At 35.8% G+C, this 22,617-nt stretch overlaps 1 protein-coding gene across 1 annotated transcript in view; it reads right to left on the minus strand.

Annotated features, from left to right (window-relative positions):
- GXYLT1 (glucoside xylosyltransferase 1) overlaps positions 1 to 22,617 on the minus strand; it is a 51,844-nt gene that overhangs the window by 23,768 nt on the left and 5,459 nt on the right. The window contains exons 2-5 of the mRNA XM_003793540.3: positions 15,444 to 15,536; positions 6,519 to 6,690; positions 3,708 to 3,833; positions 713 to 964 (exon numbers count right to left, since the gene is read on the minus strand). Of these exons, the coding sequence (XP_003793588.1) occupies positions 713 to 964; positions 3,708 to 3,833; positions 6,519 to 6,690; positions 15,444 to 15,536 (643 nt within the window). The remainder of the gene's footprint in view (positions 1 to 712; positions 965 to 3,707; positions 3,834 to 6,518; positions 6,691 to 15,443; positions 15,537 to 22,617) is intronic.

The following is a 22,617-nucleotide window of genomic DNA, read 5'->3' on the forward strand; positions in this document are numbered from 1 at the left end:
ACTTGCCATTTACCATGTACCAGTAATCGACATGAAACAGCAGAACATACTGATGCATTCAGAATGCACAGATTAATTTAAATGATCTGACTCTTCCACTGACCCCACAACTTGGGGGATTAGAAACACACAGGGACTTTTTTAAAAAAAGTTTGACTTCCAATGACACCATAATAGCCAACATCTTCTGTGTTGTTAGCCACTGTTCTAACTCCTTTAACCCTCACAAAAGCCCTGAGAAATTGCTCTTGCTATCATTCCCATTTATCTCTAAGAAAACTGAAGGCCAAAGACATTGAAAACCTACTCAAGGTCATTAAGTGAGGTGTCAGAGTTTGAATCAGACCAACAGTCTTCAGAGTCTATGCTTTTAACCACAACTCTGTGTTATAGCCTACTTTAGATTCAAGTATTCTATGACCACACAGCTAACTGCAAAATAATGGCTCCCTCCTGGAGCGACAACCAAGGGAGATGACGTTCACTACTTAGTGCACTGTTAGTCTGCTTCATTATAATCCATTATAGGTTTGACCTGTAATGCTCCATTAAAATACTATGAGCATGCTTTTTTTAAAAAAAATTATTTGAAATAAATAGAAAAATTCGTAATAGTTCAATCTAGTTTTTAATGAAAAAGACTGAATTGGAAATCAAACAATTTAGAGGGAAAAAGAGAAATGTTAATCAACTACCTGTATTAGTGACTTACCTTGAAATACTTCCTTCTAATTCGAGTCATGTTCATCAACATAACTCCAGAGTTTACTCCAGTTTTTCCATAGTATGGATGTCTGGCAAAGCGATTATACCATCCTATTCGGGGCTCCTCATGCTCTGGTGCCATCGCAGCAATTTGTGTTGAATTAAATTTCTTTAGTAAAGACCAAATATCATCAACAGGTCGCAGAAAAAGGATATCAGTGTCGACATACAATAGTGAGTCAACTTCTTTTAGGATTAACTATGAAAAGAGATATATTAATCATTAACCGTAATCCTATTCATTTAAGAAAAATATAAAGGACTTTTTAATTATAAAAGATAAACTTAAGAGACAAGCTAATTTGCATTTTACTGAAGTAAATTTTTCCTAAATCTGTCATTTTTGACAACCGCAGATATAAAGATACTATGTAATCTTTATATTAACTTTCAAAGAAAGACTATGAAAACAAACCAAAACAAAAAAACTCAATGCTAACAACTGAGAGAATAAAAGAAGTATCTTCAAAAATCAAAGAGGAAATGTCTTTCATAACGGAAAATAACATTAACTCAGGTGAATTTGTATCTCAAAGCCTGATCTAACACAGAAATAAACCAATACAAATGAAGATCTTGTAAACAGGTTCCCTTTTCCTCTAACACTGACGCTTTCTGCTAAGTATCAACTAGCAAAACTTGAAACCCGCCTTACCCATGAACTGTAGACTCTGTGTCTATAAACTTAAATACACTTCTTATCCTGGTCTATTAGTAACATTCTATTATTCTTTTCAGTTTAGAATATAATGGGAACAAGAACCTGATACTCATTCTTCTACTTTTCAAAAGCTGCTACCTCTTCCTGCAACTAAAGCTCAGCTATCACCTTAATGAGCAGCTACTCATCTAAATGAAATGATCTAATTCCTCCCTTAGTTCATTATCAGGTGATTTATCACCAGTGTGGGGAAGAGATCTGACGATAGACCACAAAGCTTTAGAGCAGGAATGATTCACTTGCTCAACAGTGTACGTGTTTGTCTATGTGTCCATCTTTCTCTTTAGCAGGAAGGAGGGAGTAAGGAGAATTGTTCTTAATAACATCCTGCATCTTTACCATGATATGTCATCTGTTTATAGACGCTGCTGCACTCTTAGCAGGCTAGCAAGATGCTGCACAGCGCTCCAAGATCAACGCTGGGAGCCACTGCCAACTAGAGACCAGGTACAAGGTCAAATAATCATCACTTAAGTATTTGTCCATGGTCCCTTTTAGGGGAAGAAGGCACTGGCACAGTTTATATTGGTGCTTTTCATCTATTTCAAAGGAAGAGAAACTCAGCAACAAAGTTTATTACTAGGAAAAAAGGATCAATTTACCTAAATCTGGTTAAAAATATGCACCAGTAACAGTAAAGTAGGAGGACAATTTGACAACTTTCAAGTATTTTAGTTTAGTACTTAAAATTCCACTTAGGAATTTAACTAGATCTTATGTTTAAATGATCCGGCAAATTTTATATAACAACACCAGTGATTAAACTTGAGAATAAAGTGTTAAGTGCCACAGTGCCAAGTACTAATAAAGTGCCACGACAAAATGACAGAGAAATGGCCTTAACCTGTTTTTGTTGAGTCATTTGTTACTTTTTCAGTAACATATAGGTGTGATCACTCATTTAATGTCTGTCTTCAGACAACAAGCTCTATGAAAATGAGAAACCTATGTATTCACTCCTATACACCCCACACTCCAGTATAGATGGCTGGCAGAAAATAGGCACTCACATACGAAATGATTATGATACTGCAGCATAAAATTTGTTTTAAAAACTTATAAAGCCTACGTTAAGCACCTAAAACTTCTTAGGTTTTGTCCTAGTCTTATTCCCTTATTTGTGTGCCTTTTGTAATCAAAGAAAAGAAAAAGATCCAAAGATTCAAAATTTTTTATGCATAGCAACAAAAGGTACAGGCAGCCTGGGTTACAAAAGAGCTAAGTTCTATAGGTTTGTTCCCAAGTTGAATCTATATATAAGTCAGAAAGGTACATTTGCCTATTACCAGTAATAGCCTCTGTTAGTGAGAGTTATACCTAAGTCGGATGTTTGTAACTTGGAGCTGCCTGTACTGATTAGGCAGACTTGGCTATCAAAATTATAACTTAAATTTAAGTCTTTCTGATGTCCTGGATTTGGTAAGTTATATTCTTAATATGCTAAGGAATACCTTAATTCACTTAAAAAGTAACTAAAGGTTCTTCCTTTTAATTCATTTTCCAGAAATTTGTGTCCTCCTTAAATTCTACCACAGTTAAGTATTTTTTTTATTCATGAAGTTTTTTTATTGAAATACTATAGTATGTTAAGTATCATAGTGGTCCAAACAACTACTGTGAATTTTAAAACTGTGAGTAAAATCAACTCAAAATGGAAGCAGTAACCTTAGAGTATTTTTAGATAAAAAAAAAAAAAATAGGGTTTAATACTAGAGAGCATTACCAAAGAACAGCCACAGTGAATAAATGGTTCTCCATTTCCCTTTGAGTTGATATTGTTACTGTGCTTAAGAGAATCGGTAAACTGGCTTAGCTGAACTTGTTATTTAGTGACACAGTCTACCTCATTTCCCAACCCTCAATGGAGTCCACATACTAAAGGGGATCCTGCCACTGCATTTCTGTGGCCAACAGACTTGGCTCCACTGAGATCTGGCAAGCTCTATTCTTTCTTATAGATAAGACAGTTCATAGCAACTGAATACATTAAAATGTAAGTAATGGTGTTTCAACAGAATTACTAAAAATTGTTCATTTTTAACAGGTGTTACTTGGCTTCTTCTATGGGAATTTTTTTTCTCATGTTCAAAAGGAAAATAGTATATATACACATCTATTTGCATATTTATTTAACCAGATTTATATGTCCCTCTCCAGAAACTCATCTGTGTAAAAGAAAGGTTCAATAAACAAAACAAAGAACTAGGGAAAGAAAACTTACTGGCAAAAACAATCTCTGGGAAGCACATGGTTTAAAGAGTTTTTTCCATTCTGCGGCATTCTCACTTGGAAAGGTTATGGGGTATAATGTATAATTAAATGTTCGTAGAAAGGACCAGCTTTCAAGCTAAAAAAATAAAATAAAATAACAAGAACCCAATTTAGATTTATTTCACTTTGAATTTCCTCTGTAATATAATAAACTAACAGATTACAAAAGAGCTAAAAATTAAGATAATACATTTTATGGTGTAAACAGTTAAGATTCTTCTCCACCATATTCTTTGTATTCACTTGAAATCTAAAAATCACAGTAACATTCTAAAAGACTTCATCATTAAGATCTGAGGCACAGGCTCGGCGCCTATGGCTCAAGTGGCTAAGGCGCCAGCCATGTACACCCAAGGTGGCGGGTTCGAATACAGCCGGGGCCCGCCAAACAACAATGATGGCTGCAACCAAAAAATAGCCGGGCGTTGTGGTGGATGCCTGTGGTCCCAGCTACTTGGGAGACAGAGGCAGAAGACTCGCTTGAGCCCAGGAGTTGGAGGTTGCTTTGAGCTAAGATGCCACGGCACTCTACCCAGGGGGACAGCTTGAGGCTCCTGTCTCAAAAAAAAAAAAAAAAAAAATCTGAGGCACAATGAAAATTGTTAGAATATAAATCACAAAATCAGAAAGTCAAAACAAAAAAAAAGTTGAAAGAGCCTTGCAAGTGTTCATCTCCCTCAACTTGATTTATAAATCTTCTCCATCTCTAAATAAATTAAAAACAGAAACATTAAACATGAATATTATTACCGTATCATGTATAATAGATGTTTACATTCAAAATCACACCAAAATATGAAACGGTTAAAAAATATTTGTCCATCAATGCATAGTTTTAACATGCCTGGATATTCCTAATAAAATGTTTTGATAATTATATAGTCAATGCCAATTTTTAAAAAATTACAAAAAGCAAAACATATCTGAAAATCGATGTTTATTCTCTAGTATCCTAACTACATTTCAAGACACTGAATTGTTGCAAATTCAGTTCAAGTATTACCTACCATTTTTGTTTTAACAGAACTGTTGGTTCTTATTTCATAAAGAGCATTTAGAAACATTTATGGGGGAAGGAATGGACTAGGTTTTATGTAACAGGTTGAAGATCTCTTTTGAATTATGACTTTGCTTAAGTAATTTTTAAAACATTAGTATCTTCCAACACAGTTTTAAGGGAATGCCTTTCCCAACACTTTGCTTTGGTATCTCTACTAATTTTTAAAAACACTACTACTTTTATAATCTCTGCCTGAATTAAAGTCACTTCAAGATACTTTCAATACAACTTCAAAATGAAATTTTAGTCAGTTTCCATTTAACATTATAATATTTAGTCATCTTTTGTATACCAAAAATATGTCCCGCAAAATATTTGGTATTCTTTCATCTAAAGCAAAACCAAACATAGTCAGTGATTATTATAGTCAAAGAAAAACTAAGTTTAAAAAAAAAAAAAAAAGGAATAACTCAGCCTGTCTGGGGCCAGGTTTGAACCCGCTACCTCTGGTATATGTGGCTGGCATCCTACTCCTTTGAGGCACAGGCACTGCCCCAACTCAGCCAAGTTTTAACACAAAGGTTACATCTAAAACAAAGCAACACATGCTTTACTTTTATATTATATTTTCAAAGGTTTCCACAGTTGGTAGCAGTCTATTAATATTCTCTTAACCACTCAGACAAGATTAAGTCCTTGGTTAACATTTAAAAAAAAAAAAAACAGATACAGAGGTAAAAATCACAAAAGTATTATCAAAACTATAAATACTAAAAAAAAAAAAACTATAAATACTAAAAATATATTTAAACAGTAAATAAATCTTTAAACCTCTTGAAATCAAGGATTTTGACAAAAAACTAAAAGCGGAGATCACAAATGGTAGTTTCCACTCAATATGTAAAATGAACCTATTTGACTTGAAAACACATCAAACACATTTTTTTTTTTTTACATAGTTAAACCAAATACTAAAATCCAAATCAGTTCAAAAGATTAGTTTAGTGGAGACAGAGACTGGAATGAACAAACAATCATCAGCATCATCTTTACCACCGTCTCAGAACACAGGTAGTGAGATTTCAGGTGAATTTTCCTACATGTTCTCCCTGTTATCTGCTCTCACCTTCTTGCAGAGTAAGAATTTTATTATTATTGTTAAAGAGGCTGCAAGCCTGCCCAGATTGAAGAAGAGTTTATATTCCACCCTCACTAACAGGTAGGTCATATATGTAAATTCAAACCAATGGGATACTGGCAGAAATGTCACAACTACTTCTGAAAAGTGTCCTTAAAAAGGAGGAGGAGATTGTCCTTCTTCACTCTCTCCTCTCATGTTACTTTGGGTTTTCTGCCATTGCAGCCAAATTGATTTTAAATAATACAAAACCAAAATAAATAACATTCTTATCAAAGCAAGAAGCTACTTCCCTCCATATGCTTAATTAAGAATTCTTTCCCCTTCAAAGAGGACTGAAACCTTTGTGTGCACTCTGAGGCACAAAACTAAACAATGGGACAAACACCCTGCGACTACAGTGACTAATATAAAACCATACTTGGCAGATGACTTCAAGCAGCCTACCACTGTTCAAAAACAAACTTTACACCCTAGATCTGGACTCAGGTGGAAGCAGTACAAGTTCTCCCCATTTTAGAAGGGGAGAGTTAAGGAATAAGTATTTTTGTTCAATGAAGGAATAAAACAACATTCTATTATATATTCAACTCTATAACTTTGACTATGTCTCAGATACTTACTCTGCCTTTAAAGCTATCATGTAGCTGATCTTCTGCAAAAATATGGAACTGAAGAGGTTTGATGCTGAAAATGATAGCTGACTTCAACATGGTCATAGTTTCTTCCAGTCTTTCACCACAGGCAACTACAGCCAGGTGCATTTTCTCAACAGGCTGTATTTTTAGACTATACCTAATAGGAAAGAAAAACACAGATGGCTCACTCCTTTAATCCTAGCACTCTGGGAGGCTGACACAGGTGAAGTGCTTGAGATGAGTTCAAGATCAGCCTGAGCAAAAGCAAGACCCTGTACCCAGTAGAGACATTGATTCATTCCTCACACTGGATGGCTTAAGACAGTAGGGCTTAATTCTCTTCAAGGAACCCACTGAGAAAGGGATTATCACTGATTTGAAGGTCTTCCACTCAACTTTTTAAAAAAAATTGTTTTAAAAAAACCCTTAAGCTTTGAAAAAATGATAACAGAAATCACTCTTTGTGATTATTTCATCTACAACTTCCCACACTACCTTGTACCAATCAATAGTTCAATGTAAAACAAACCTAATCATAACTTCATCCACAAATGTTTCAATATTACACACAATCTTTAATGGTAACAAGAAAAATTTTCCTTCATGTAACTTTTTTCTATGACACACACTCAGTCCCGTTTAACAAAATGTTCCACAAAAAACTACTAGTGTGTCTTAGAACCTCCTTCTAACACAGCTGCAGTGTACCAACCTCTTGCACCTGCTGTGCCCCCTTCTTCACGCATCTGGTGTAAGCATAAGCTTGGGTCTTTTTAAAGCTCTCTATTCTTTTCCATTGATGGCAATTAGGAAGAAATAATACCTCCTCCCTTGTCTGTACCTTCTCCTTCCCCCTCTTTTCTTGAGAATTCATCAGTTCATAACACTGAAACTGTATCAGTAGAAGGGAAACTATTTATGCTTTCTACATCCTTAACAAGGATGTGGCATGTCTAGGTCACCTCAAAACAGTGAACATCATAACAACAAGTTAAAGACAAAGCAATCAAGACACACAATAATTTTACAGAACTCTAACTTAGTTCCTCCTTCCAGTAACTGCCTCTGATGCTACTTCTAATGGGTATACAACCTTCATTAGAGGATCATGATGAGAATCTATAATAGGCTGAGATTGCTCAACTGGCCCATAACTAGATCTTGCCCAAAGTCATACTTAAAAATAAAGTTTTACCCACATCACAAAGACTCAAAGCTGCAGACGCTGGCATGGATATGGAGGGAAGGGAACACTATTACATTGCTGGTGGGACTGCAAAACTAATACAACCTTTTTGGAAGGAAGTATGGAGAATCCTCAAAGAATTCAAACTAGACCTCCCATTTGATCCTGCAATCCCATTACTGGGCATCTACCCAAAAGAAAAAAAATCCTTTTACCATAAGGACACTTGCACTAGATTATTTATTGCAGCTCAATGTACAACTGTCATATTGTGGAAACAACCTAAATGCCCACCAGTCCAGGAATGGATTAACAAAGTGTGGTATATGTATACCATGGAACACCATACAGCCACTAAAAAGGATAGTGACTATACATCTTTTGTATTAATTTGAGTGGAGTTGAAATACATTTTTCTTAGTAAAACATCACAGGAATAGAGAAGCGAGAATCCAATGTACTCAATTCTGATATTAGGACAACTGATGCTAGTACTTGGTGGGGAGAGGGGGAAGAAGGGAGGGGCGAGAGGGAAAGAGGGAGGGGAGTGGGGGGCCACAGTGTGTGACACCTCTTAGGGGTGGAACACTATTAATAGAGGGACTTTACCCAGCAAACGCAAGCAGTGTAACCTGGCTCATTGTACCCTCAATGATTCCCCAACAATTAAAAAAAAAATTAAGTTATAATAGTCACATACTGTTTTGCACATGACTATTATTCATAAAATGTTCTATATACAGAGATAAGAGGTATATTAAACCTTTAAGAAGAATAAGACAAATATTCCTTAAAGAAAAAAAAATCCCTCTAAAATCAGTGCTAGGGACTCCTACTCCAGGGTATCCTGGTAAGGGTTGTTTTGGTCATATAGTCAGTGCTCTGTCTAACAGGACTCCTCTGCAGTCCTCTACAGGAGTACTGTCTAAGGCATTGCATCTGCCTTTCTTTTAGGTACCCCTCTTACTTTAAGTATTATATGTAGTACAGACTCCAATATCTAAACTGACAGAGCAAATTTAAAAGATCTATGTGTTTGACCATCACTCTGTCCCTAGACCCCAAGGACAAGTAAATCAACTGCAAATGGAAGAAATCTAAAGTAAGCTTCTACACTACAAGAAGTGCTAGCTATCATCTTCTAAACTATCACAGGGAAACAGTCTTTCAAATAATTTTGGCCCCAACTGAATGGCAGAACCTTGTTGTCAGGGTCTATAAAAATGTGCTATATTTAAATCACAGTGTGAATAAGACAAAATTCCCTGTGGATTTAAACATAAGTTATCCAAAAGGACATTTTTAAGTCAAACCTATTTTTCTACAGATGCATGATTAAAAAATAAATCTTTGGATGATTCAAAGATAATACCCCAAAATCCTCACAGTTAAACTTTGCATAACCTGAGCATCAAAAGTATAATAGTAATGAATGAAAACATATTTGATTTTAAAAAAATCTGTGAATCCAATTGTATTAAATAAAGGGGTAAGCAGAGAGACCTTTTTAAAAAAGATGAACACCAGTAAATGTAGAAGAAATGACAGAATTATAAAACTCACTACTTTATTATCACCATTGTAACAGATCATTTGGACAAGAATTATCAATGGATGCCAAAACTACATTATAACATTATTACGTATTTATAAAAGGGTTACGTAAAGATACTATCACAGCACGTAAATGTAAGACCATCACCTTTACCAAGTGATCAAACTTAACCAATAATGTAAAACTCAGGACATGAGATGCCTCCTGATAGCATGTCCACAAAGAAAAACACAGTATCTCCCATTTAGTATTTAGAATAAAGACTAACTCAATCTAATAGCTGAATGCAATCTATGATCCTTGACTGGGTCCTGAATAAGAAGATATAAATGACATAAACAGGAAAACAAGCAAATAGGAATAGAGTCATATAATGTACATATAGAATATATATGTGTGGGCTATGTATCTAAGGTAACAATTTTATTATAGTTATATTGGATAATCTCCCTGTTCATAAGAGATACATACTGAATACATGTATTTAGGAGTGTGTCATAATAGCTGCTATTTTTCAAATAATTTGGCTGGAAAAAAGTGGCAAAATATTAATAACAGATAAATATCTACGTGAAAGATACATGGTGGGCTCCCTGTACTACTCTTGTAACCTCTGTAGATTTGAAACTTACCAAAGTAAAGAGTTGGGGGATAACAGGAAAAAAGCAATGGATGTTTTACATGACAAATTCTAATATAAATACTGTCAACAGATTTCTAAGCCTTAGGAATAAACAGCCTTCTTATTTTAAGTAAATTTCTGCTTTAAAGGAATCATAAGAACTAACTTTCTACAGTAGGACCTCCATAGCTGACCACCTCCCTACACTGACCACCTCCTCAAGTTGACTTTATTTTCAGTCTAGACACGCACCACATATAAGTATCATTACAGTGGGCCTACTTCTTACGTTGACCACCTCCGTACATTGACCAGACTGTTACAGTCCCTTGGATGGTCAACTTACAGAGCTTACACTGTTCTTTGAAAAAACTTCTGGATTTTATATTAAGTGTAAAAAGCAAAAATCTAAAAATCCAACATGAAATATAGGTATTAATTTCTAAGATATAACTTAAAATAATCTGTAAAAATATACTCCTTAATACTGGTATGGGAAGATAGGGAGAGATATGTTAAAGGATAGAAAATTACAACTACTAATAGGAAGAGTAAGTTCTAGTGTTCTACAGAACTGTAGGATGACTAGTCAAGAAAAGTAGTTTCAAATAGCTAGGAGATACACACAGTCTGTATGTGTATTTTTGAGACAGGGTCTGGCTCTGTTGTAGTGTAATCATAACTCGCTGCAACCTTGAACTCCTGGGCTCAAGTCGTCCTCTCTCCTGAGTCTTCCAAGCAGCTGAGAATAAGGGCATGCACCACCACACTGTGGCTAATTTTTAAAACTTTTTGTAGAAATGAGGTCTCTTTATGTTGCCCCAGCTGGGCTTGAACTCCTCGACTCAAGCAAACCTCCTGCTTTAGCCTCCCAAAGTTCTGGTATTATAAACATGAGTCACCACACCTAGCCTAGCAGGAGGGATACTGAATGATCCTAACACCAAAAAATGATAAACATTTGGGATGACGAATATGCTAATCACTCTGATCTGATCACTATCATTATATGTATTGAAACATGACCCTCAAACATTACATGTACTCCCAAAATATGTACAATTATGTATCAATTAAAATAAACCAAAAAACAAACTGGTATAGAACCACACAAGACAATACAGCTAACTTTATATTCATCAGTGACCAAAGAATTCACAAATCTAAAATCAAATCTTACCATAAAGAGAAAGATGAAATATTTTAAAGAAATGATTTCTTAAAAGCTAAAGTCAAAAAAATTAGTACATTAAAAACAAATGTTTTTGATAATAATACTAAAATGTGTTTACATAATGAAAGTAAAATAAAAAATTAAACAAATTAGGAAAATATAATCAAAGGCAAAAGGATATACTATTCTACGAGTTTATAAAATAAGCATTGAAAATTCAGTAAGTAATATCAATACAGATGATACATAGAACAAAAGAAGCTAAACAAGTATGGAAATATATTTAACAAACAAAATATCAATCAATAATAAGCTATCATTTTACCTTGATAAGTGGTAAAATTATAATTCCCAATAATGCTAAAGTATGGTGATTCCAGCACACTCACATAATGTTGGTAAAAGCTTGTATCTACATAATTTTTAGAACACAATTTATTCATTCTTAGTCATTCTTTTTAACAAATATTTTAACTACTTTTATATGCTAGGCACTGAATTAAGCAAGAAACCCACAATCCTGACCTCATACAATTTGCAGCCTGTCATGAGAAAACAGAATTTTAAAAGAACAGGAAAGTACAATCATTGCTTAAACAAAAAGAAAAACGGAGATTGCTAAGGATGCTCATCTCGCTAATGAGCATGTATGAAAGTGGTAGGGAGAGCTTCCCAAACAGATGATCCTCTTACTCAATTGTTATTCACTGGTCGCCAAGCACCTTGCTAGACATGAGGCTTAAATTCTAGGTATCCACTTCTAGGTATCAACCTACAAAGAGTTGACAATCTAGAAATGGATAAAGATTCACAATTACAACAGATATACCATAACCAAGAGGTTACAGAGAAGGAAGATCACACAGATTGGTTAAGTGATGAGTATAGCATTTAAGGTAGTCAGGAGCAACCGTGAAAAGGAAACTGGGTAAAGAAAGTCAGCTGGTCTGAAGCTCAGCCAAGAATTAGGAACTGGAAATGAAAGTTAAATTATTCTGTGACTATCCAAGGAAGGAGGGGAAAAGAGCAGAGTGCTAAGGACACGGACATTTAGGAAGCAGGGACAGAGGAGTCCAAGAACAAAGAGATCCAAAAAGCTGAGGCCAGAGCTTGACAGAGTTGAAAGAAAAATGAGAGGTAAATAGTGTCAAAAGGACAAGAAAATTAAGATTAAGCCCCAGAACAATTCAAAGGGTAAGGGTGACAGCAAGGAGAGTCAGGTGGCAGCTGCTGCTCCTAGATGATTGAGGAGTGAAGGTTTTTACTCATGGAAGTAAAACCAGTCGGCAGGTACTCTGGAAAGACGTTTGCTGGTGAATGGGAAGTAAACAGGTGATGTCTTAAAGCAAGCTGTTGTAGGGATTTTGTGTCAGATGTATGCAGGCAGATACATATTACTGTTTAAGTTCTCAAAGAGAAAAAAAAGCTCTTAGCCTGAAGTGCTTTCCAAAACAAAATGGAATAGTGTGCAGCCACTGATGTAATAATTATGAAGACCATACTACATGGAAAAAATACTACACTTCTAAACTCAGAATTCAAGATTGGTCTATACTTTAATCACAACTTTGTAAAAACATTATGTATATGAATAATAAAAACATTAGTGATGGGAATTGAGGCCAGTTTTTGTATTATTTTATGTTTTCTGTATAACAAATTGGGAGGAAACAGTCCTTCAGATAAGCTTTAATCAAAATTATATGAAGAATTTAAACTGGGAAAGCTGGGGCAGGCCTGGGGAAGGTAACACCACAGGTGATAGTAAAGGGGGAAAAAGCTTTACCAGAGGGGGAGAGAAGCTGTTAAAGTTAGGAATGAATGTTGTTATCAAGAATAAATACTGAATGAAATGGCCATTGTATGATATTCTGGCTTATCTGCATGTTTGAAGCAGGGTGATTATATGGAAGGGATCATTAATTCTAAGTAAGAAATTAAGTTTGAGAGATTTTTACATAATAATGATACATATAATAAAATAGTTACTATTTTTTACATAATTATATAATAGATACAATATTACAGGTAAAAAGTATAACAGAGGAGTAAAACTTATAAAATCTGGGTGGTACCTGTGGCTCAGTGAGTAAGGCGCTGGCCCCATATACCAAGGGTGGCGAGTTCAAACCAGGCCCTCGCTGAACTGCAACCAAAAAATAGCTGGGCTTTGTGGCAGGCGTGTGTAGTCCCAGCTACTCAGGAGGCTGAGGCAAGAGAATTGCCTAAGCCCAAGAGTTGGAGGCTGCTGTGAGCTGTGATGCCACAGCACTCTATCAAGGGTGATAAAGTGAGACTCTAGGGCAGCGCCTATGGGTCAGTGAGTAGGGCACTGGCCCCATATACTGAGGGTGGCAGGTTCAAACCCAGTCCCAACCAAACCGCAACAAAAAAATAGACGGGTGTTGTAGCGAGTGCCTACAGTCCCAGCTACTCGGACTGTGAGGCAAGAGAATCACTTAAACCCAGAAGTTGGAGGTTGCTGTGAGGTGTGTGATGCCACGGCACTCTATCAAGGGCAATAAAGTGAGACTCTGTCTCTACACACACACAAAAAAACTTATAAAATCTCAAGTTTAGGATATTATTACACTGTAATTTACAGAAGGACCTGAGTTGCATACATCAGAATATTTTAAAGTATCCAAGTTTACTCAGCTTTCATAGTTAGCAGAATTTTGTCACAAGAATTATGTCACAAGGGAAAGTGGTAATTGTCAATATACCTTTTGTTAAATATTCATAAGAATGAAAACATGTGAAGCTTTAATTCTCCAAAATTATAAACAAACAATCTGAAGGGTAAGATCTTTAAAATCAGTTTTTAAAAGTTGGAATAATCTGACTTGGCCTGACCCATACTGAAATTTCAATCACCGAATCTCTTCCACAGAAACAAGATATAATTCAAATATCTGATTTCAACTATTCCTTGCCAGTTGTTCATGGGATGTATAATGCCACAAGAATGTAAGAATTTAAAAATATATACAACAAATAGACATCAAGAATGCAGTTCTTGCAGAGAGCAGAATAGTGGTTATAAAAGGGGGTAGGAGTGAGTTATGGAATGGGGAGATGTTGACCAAAAGGTACAAAGTTTCAGTTAGATAGGAGTAATATGTTTTCAAGATCTATTGCACAGCAAGGTGACCATAGTTAATAATAACATATCATATGTTTCAATTGCTAAGAGAGTAAGTTTTAAGTGTTTTCACTACAAAAAAGGACTAATACATGAGGTTAATCAATGTGTTATAATCAAAGCACAACGTATATATAACCATCAGAACATCACATTGTGCCCATGAATATGTCAATTAAAAAGTTAAATTTTTTTTAAATAAAGTTCTTCCAACCTATTAACACGTCACCTCCTATCCTTGAACTTGGCTAATAAACTGTTCGTCATCTATTCACTCCCTCCAGGAAATTTTCCCTGATGCCTTAAAATGACTTATAGCTACAACTTGCCACCCTTCATGGCAAGTAATCTCAGGTTTACTCAGTAAGGCTGTCATTAGAATGTAAGCTCCAGAAGGATGGAGCCACTTTAACCTGACTCAAGTGTCCAGTTCTGAGCAGCTAGCAAAGTGCATGGGAAACAGAATGAGTAAAATTAACACTTCAATGAATCATAAAGATATAGTAAAAACAGATGACTCTCAAAGAAATTTTACTCCTGGCAAGGGAATTTCAGGGTACTATCCCACTCTTATTTGCTATTATCTCAGGAAGTCAGTCTGAGAGCCACTCCCTTATGCCATTCCTATCAACACTTATTTCTCCCACTGAAGATAAAGGCAAGAAGGGATCCAAGAAGTCAGCCAATCCAATACTTTCATTATCCAGACAAGTGAACAAAGCCAAACTACCTGGCAGCTTAAAAAGCCAATAAACAATGCCTTACCATTTGCTCCTTCCTAAATACTTATCTTTATTCTCCCATTCCTCAATATTCAGTCTCTCTGCTAGTAATACTATAATCCTTTCCTAGTTGTCCCCATCTACCTACAAATGTTTTCAGTACACCAGCTTTAAATTGCATGACATATACACGTGTCAGTGGATGCATATCTTTAGCACATGTTTATCACTTTACCACTTGTTACCTAAAGTAAGATCATAAACTTTCCTAAGAACAACAGTTTACCTTAATAACATCTTAAAAGAATTTAGAGCAGTTACATGCAGTATAACCAAAAATTAGTGACAACTACAAAATGGGAAACAGAAAAATCACTCAGAAAATAATTTACTTGTATAATATTCAAATATAAGAAACATTTTTACATCCTATTACCATCAAAAGTTTTATTACCCACTATCTAATCTTACCTACACTGATCTACCAATTAAATTTAAGTGCCTACCTAAAAGCCGCTTCCCAAAAGCAGTTCATTCCACAAACATCAGAGGGCAGCATCCAATAGGTATTCCAGCAACACAGAGAGAAATCTTTACACCTAACAGAGTAAGACAGAAATAGCCTATGTGAGTATCTTGGTTGGGGACTAAGAAGGAATTTATCCAGCAACACAATAATGTACTGTTCTATTTCAGAGCAACAAACCTGCAAAAATCCAAGTTGCTATGGTAATGTGGAGTTTTGGTTGGTTTTTTTTTTTTTGTAAATAGATTTCTCCCTCACTTAGGGCACCACTATTTTAAATAAAACTCTAAGGTAGAATATACCACTGATTGGAAAACAGTTTTCTAGACAGTAACTCTCCTGATATATTAAACCCCCATATCAGATGATGGAGATAAAATACATCTTCTGAAATTTTCTTCATGGAATATACATACTCCTGTAGAATAAAATCCATTTCAGTCAAATGAAATTCTTGCTTATCCTGAAATAAAATAAAAATGCTGCAAATGCTAGTAGAAAGGGAAAACAGGATCTTCTAATCCTCAAACCAAGCTACTTGTATAGTGTTTAAAACTGGAAAACAAGAAATTATAATGGCCAATAAGGTATACGAAAAATGCTCAGTATCTTCTACTCATCAGGGAAATGCAAAATCACAAAGAGATACGTGTATCGTGTCACCCCAGTTAAAAATGGCTATTATCAAAAAGAAAAAACAACAGACACCGATGAGGATGCAGAGAAAAGAGAGCACTTGTACACTGCTGGTGAGAACAGTGTGCAGATTCCTCAAAAAACTAAAACTATCCCATGATAGATGCTCTAAATCAGGCCCTGACTTCATCACAATTCGATGTGTCAGTGTAGCAGAACTGTACCTGCACCCCATGAATATACACAAATTAAAGAAACAATTAAAAGCTGAACTACCGTATGATCTGGGAATCCCAATGGAATTCAGAACACTGAAAAGATCTGCACTCTCAGCTTTACTGCAGCACTATTCTTAAAGCCAAGATAGAGAATTGATGTAAGTGTCCAATAGCAGATGAACACAGGAAATGTATTACATACACCCAACAGAGGATTATTCAGCCATTAAACAAAATCTTGTCATTTGCAAGATGAATGGAACTGGAGGAAATAGGTTTATCACGTGTCGTACATGGGAGCTGAAAAAATGAGTTTCATGCAGGTAGTAAACAGAATGGCAGGCATCAGAGGCTGGGAAGAGCAGGGATGTGGGAGGATGAAAAGAGGCTGCTTAAGGAACACAAAAACAAAGATAGAAGGAGTAAGTTCCAGTGTTCAACAGCACAGGAGAGTGACTGTAGTTAACAGTAATTTATTACATATTTCAAAAGAGCTATAAGAAAGATTTGGAATGTTCCCAACACACAAAAAAACGATGAATGTTCAAGGTGACAGATACTCCAATTACTCTGACTTGATCATTACACAATGCACATATGTATCAAAATATAAATGTACTCTAGAAATATAATCAATATGCATCAAAAAATTAACAAAAAGAGAAATCGCACCACCCAGGTTTGTTATCTACATCGTCTGAGTTTCATATTACACAAGCTAAAATGGAGGATCAAGTGTGGTCTTTCTTCTAAGACTGCAGGTTGGAGCTAAAAAAGAAAAAAAAAATCATGTTACAGGAAGTATGTGTTTCTCTATTATTTCTTTTCAAAACAACAGTCTATAATTCACCAGAGTGGAGGCCTGGGTACTAAAGTCAGTATGAAGTATGTCATACTGAGTCACTAAACCAGGCCACTTCATATCTCATCACTATGTAGCTTTATTTTCTCTTGCTATGAATTCAATTATACGTTTCTGTTCTTGTACCAAAAAGTCAAAGAAGTTTCTGATCTGCAAAAATCTATTATCATATCTCTCACAAATGTCAATGCCTAAAGCAGGGGTTTTCAGTCCATCTTCCTCTTTAATCAGCAATTTTTTTTTATAATTTACAAATTAATTGTTATGGGTAATTTTCCCTAAACTGTAATAAAAGGATTATACAACGCTGTGTGTGACTCCGTCCCTTGCCCACCTCTGACAGGAGAAGTATATACCCCCACCTCAATTGCTGACTTTGACCTCATTCAAGTAACTTGCCCCACACCCACACAAAGAAATACAAAGAGACAGAACATTAAGACATCAGAGTAGAAACTTCAAGTGGGATTGTAAAATTCAGTGTACAAGGGCTCTCTTTTCTCCACATCCTCACCTGCATGTGTTATTTTTTCTTTTTGATAACAGCCATTTTTAACTGAGGTGAGATAATAAACATATCTCGTTGTGGTTCTGCCTTTTCCCTGATGAGTAGAGATGTTGAGCATTTTTTGTACACCAGCCTTGCACTCATCTCCTACCACGGAACTAGGCATGTCTAGCGCACAAATTATTCCTTCAGCTGGGGTCTCAAGATGAGAAGTCCACAAAGCGAAGACTATAACCACAGAAATGTAATGTATGAAAGAAATGTTTGTTATAAATTGCTAAGATGTTTGGGGTTCTTACAAAGCAAAGCAGAATTATACAACCCATAATTCCCTTTTTAAGTGTACAATTTAAGGCCGGGTGTTCCAACTCATGCCTGTATTCCTAGCACTCTGGGAGGCCAAGGCAGGTGGATCGCCTGAGCTCAGGAATTCGAGACCAGCCTGAGCAAAGTGAGACCCATCTCTATCAAAAATAGAAAAACTAGCTGGGCATTGTGGTGGGCACCTGTAGTCCCAGCTGCTCAGGAGGGTGAGGCAAGAGGATCGCCTGAGCACAGGAATTTGAGTTTGCTGTGAGTTATTATGGCACGGCACCCTACCCAGGGTGACAAAGGGAGACTCTGCCTCAAAAAAAAAAAAAAAAAAAAAAAAGAAAAAAAAAGTGTACAATTAAATAGTTTTTAGTATATTCAGAGTTGTATGACTATGACCTACCAGTTACTTTTCTAGGTATATACACAAGAGAATTAAAAATATACGTTCACAGAAAAATTAAATGTGAATATGCATCATAGCACTATTCATAATGGCTGAAAAGTAGAAATCAACCCAAATATCCATCAACTAATGAATGAATAAACAAATTGTGGTATATGCATACAATGGAATATTATTTGTCCATAAAAAGAATGATGTGCAGTGATGCATGCTACCGTGGATGAACCTCAAGAACTTGAAGCTAAGAAAGAAGCCAAATTCAGAGGGCCACATACTATTTGATTAATTTATATAAAATGCCCAGAACGGGCAAACCTGTGAAGACAAAGTACAGGTGTCCTAAAAGTCACCACACACAGGGAAAACAGGAAACTATAGCTAAATGTACCTTTATTTACAAAATATTCACTATAGGATTATAAGTATGAGCCGCTGTACTTGGCCCAGAGTTTCTTTTTGAAGTGATGCTTAACTCTACAAAGGATTAATGCAGACAAAACCAGATGGAAAAAGTCAAGTTTCAGATAAGTTTCTTAATGATAATTCAATTTCAAAAAATCACACAGTACATAGAAAGGATGATTTTCTTTCTTCGCCAGAATTTTAAGAACATTAAGCATGAGTGAGTATACATGCTATTTTCCATTTTTTAAAAAAATCATAAAACGCTGAGGCACTATTAGCAAGAAATGAAATAATTTAAAGTTTCTAGTAACTCCCAACTAGACATTGTCTCACTTATGAAAAACTGGTTTTAAGAATTAAGACAAAAAGTAGATACTCATAATGAGAACCCATTACATACCAGTAACTTACTATAAGCAGTAAGTTAGGAAAAATAATTAATCTGAAGAGAACTCTTGAAATTTCAGGCCAAAAAAGAAAAATTAAAGTTCAGAAATATTGGAAAAGTAAAGGTACTTATCCAGGTTCTGATTATTAGTTGCTTAAAACTGTTTAAGGTGGAATACTTATATTAGATGTCCAACATTCAAAGAGAACTCTGTTAAATAGTTTAAATGGGGCAAACCAGTAAGCTGAGCTAAATGGGTGTGTCTTCAGTAAATACTGATATCCAAAAAGCAATGAAGTCAATGAAGTCTATAAATGTGTATTTTTTCACAGATCAAACTGAAATAAAACTCTACTATGGCTTATCTCCAGATTTCCCAAAGCTTAATGCACCTAGCTCTAAGTGGCTCATTTACAAGTAGACTGACCAAGGGGCCTTTGTGGTGACAAGACAGTTCGGCATCCTGATTGAAGGAATGGTTACATGAATGTACCTGTGATAAAACTGCGTAAAACCACGCATACACCACATACACACACACGTGAACTTACACACACATGCATAAAGCTGCATAAAACCACCCATACACACACGTGAACTTACACATGCATAAAGCTGCATAAAACTATGCATACACACACGTGAACTTACACACACATGCATAAAACCACGCATACACACACGTGAACTTACACACAGCATGCATACATAAAGCTGGTGTTATCTGAATAAGGTCTATGGGTTGTATGATACCATTTTCCAAGGTTATAATACTGCACTGGTGTGTGTGTATATATATATAATAGATAAAGTGATACTGCACTATAGTAAGGTAAGGTGTTACTATTAGGGAAAACTGGGTGAAGGATATCTATGGTGTCTTTGCACTTGTGTGTGAATCTACATTTCAAAATAGAAAGTAATTGAATTGAATGATAATTCAATTTCAAAACTGAATACAGACCAAAAAATAGTATCCCCCCCAAAATAGAAAACAGACCAAAAATAAGTATCCCTCAAATTTCAGTACCTAAAAAATGTTCCAAAAATTGAGACATTTCATGTTCTGAATTTAAAAAGCCATTAACAATAATGTTTGCCACAATATGAAATTTACTTAAATCCAATGACAAGTCTTTATATTTTTAAATTAAACTAGAAAAGATACTCTTCATTTCAACATGTCTGTAAGAGTCTGAGCCTTCAGTGAAAACCATGTACAACTTACAGAAGCAGAAATATGTTTAGGCATGTCCAGTGTAAAAATGCCATATGAACAAGAAGTGCTGACAGGAGACAACGCAACTTCAAGGCACAGAGATCCTCACTGTGACCATGCAAGTGAAACAAAGATGTTTATGGACACAATAAAGGAGGCCATTTCCGTGAAATTACCAAACCACCATTATTTAAGATGCCCTGGGTCACTCCTATTAAACTAAATCGTCAGCAGACAACTCAGATTAATTTCTAGCACTAAATCAGAACTTCACTTCTTTTCCTTAAATCTCTAATTTCATAAATATTCAGTAAGGGAGGAGAAAGGACTGCTTATACACAAATGGCACGGAAACAATTATCTATCTTTTAAAAAAAGTTAGTATCACACAGTCCCTCCCCCCCAAAAAAAACTGCATTAAAGATCTAAATGTAAGGAGAAAAACACCAAACTGCATTTTCTATGCATGTTAAAGGTAAAAACAATCAAAAAAAGCAGCCAATTTTGAAAACATAAAACTTTTAAACTTCATATAATGTAAACACTATGAACAAAATTTAAGTTAATATGGAGGGGGAATATTTCCAACACGTATGGCACATAATCTTAATGTTGTAAAATAAGATTTCTAAATCAAATGCACATTTTTTTATTAGCCAAATCAGTTTTCCCCTTCAAAAACAAAGAACAGTATTTTAATTACTATAATAAATACTATGTGCCACATTTTTTACGAAGCACTTATTATGCTCTGAACATTTACATTCCCCCAAAACTCATATGCTGAAACCTAATTACCAATGTAAAGATGTTATGAAGTAGGACCCTCTGATACGTGATTGCCCAGAGGGTAGCCTTGCCACTTTCACCATAGGGGTATACAGCAAGAAGGTGCCATCTACAAACCATGAAACAGGCCCTCATCAGACACCAAATCTGTTCGCATCTTGACTTTCCAGTCTCCAGAGCTGTGAGAAATAAGTTTCTATTGTTTATAAGCTACCCAGTCTATGATATTGTTATAGCAGCCCAAACAGACTAAGACAGCACTTTACAAATATGTAAGTAGATATGATCTTCAATACAAGGTACAGGGTCCTGGCTTTATATAAAATGTTTCTACATTGGCTTGGCACCTACAGCTCAAACGGCTAGGGCGCCAGCCACATACACCAGAGCTGGCGGGTTCAAATCCAGCCTGGGCCCGCCAAACAATGACAACTACAACCAAAAAATAGCCAGGAGTTGTGGTGGGTGCCTGTAGTCCCAGCAACTTGGGAGGCTCAGGCAAGAGAATCACTTAAGCCCAGAAGTTTGAAGTTGCTGTGAGCTGTAACACCATGGCACTCTACCCAGGGTGACAGCTTGAGACTCTATCTCAAAAAAAAAAAAAAAAAAAAAAATGTTTCTACATTAACAAAGCAAAGATTAAGGTGACATGACATTCCACTTTCCATGACAACTTTCTCTAAGGTTCACTGCCTCAACTCCTCTTATTCAAAAACAACTACATACCCTGGAATACTATGTAGCCGTAAAAAAGATGGAGACTTTACATCTTTTGTATTAACCTTGAAGGGAGTTGAAACACATTCTTCTTAGTAAACTATCACAAGAATGGAAAGGCAAATATTCAATGTACTAATTTTAATGATACTAATGTGAAGCCAGCAGATGATATAATACATGCCCACACAGAAAAAAAAAAAAAACACAACTCAATTCAAGGTGGAGGGAGGCAGAATGAGGGAGAGGGGAGAAGTGTGATGGAGAAGGGTTTGGTGTGCTCCCACTTAATGGACACAATGTGAGGGTATTGGCACACCTTTTGGGTGCGGGATACAACTACAAGAGGTACTTTACCTAACACATGCAAATATTGTAACCTAGTTGTTTGTACCCTCATGTTAACCTGAAAACTAAAAAAAAAATCTAGAAAAAATATAACCCGCTGGGTGTAGTGGCTCATGCTGTAATCCTAGCACTCTGGGAGGCTGAGGCTGATAGATTGCTTAAACTCACAGGGTAGAGATCAGCCTGAGCAAGAACAAGACCCTGTCTCTAAAAATAGCTGGGTTGTGGCCTGTAGTCCTAGCTACTCAGGAGACTGAGGCAAGAGAATCACTTGAGCCCAAGAGTTTGAGGTTGTGAGCTATTACAGCATGGCACTCCACTGAGGGCAACAAAGTCAGACTCTGTC

The sequence above is a fragment of the Otolemur garnettii genome, unplaced genomic scaffold (assembly GCF_000181295.1).
Source record: "Otolemur garnettii isolate 467f Iridium unplaced genomic scaffold, OtoGar3 scaffold00070, whole genome shotgun sequence".
Classification (NCBI taxonomy): Eukaryota; Metazoa; Chordata; class Mammalia; order Primates; family Galagidae; genus Otolemur; species Otolemur garnettii.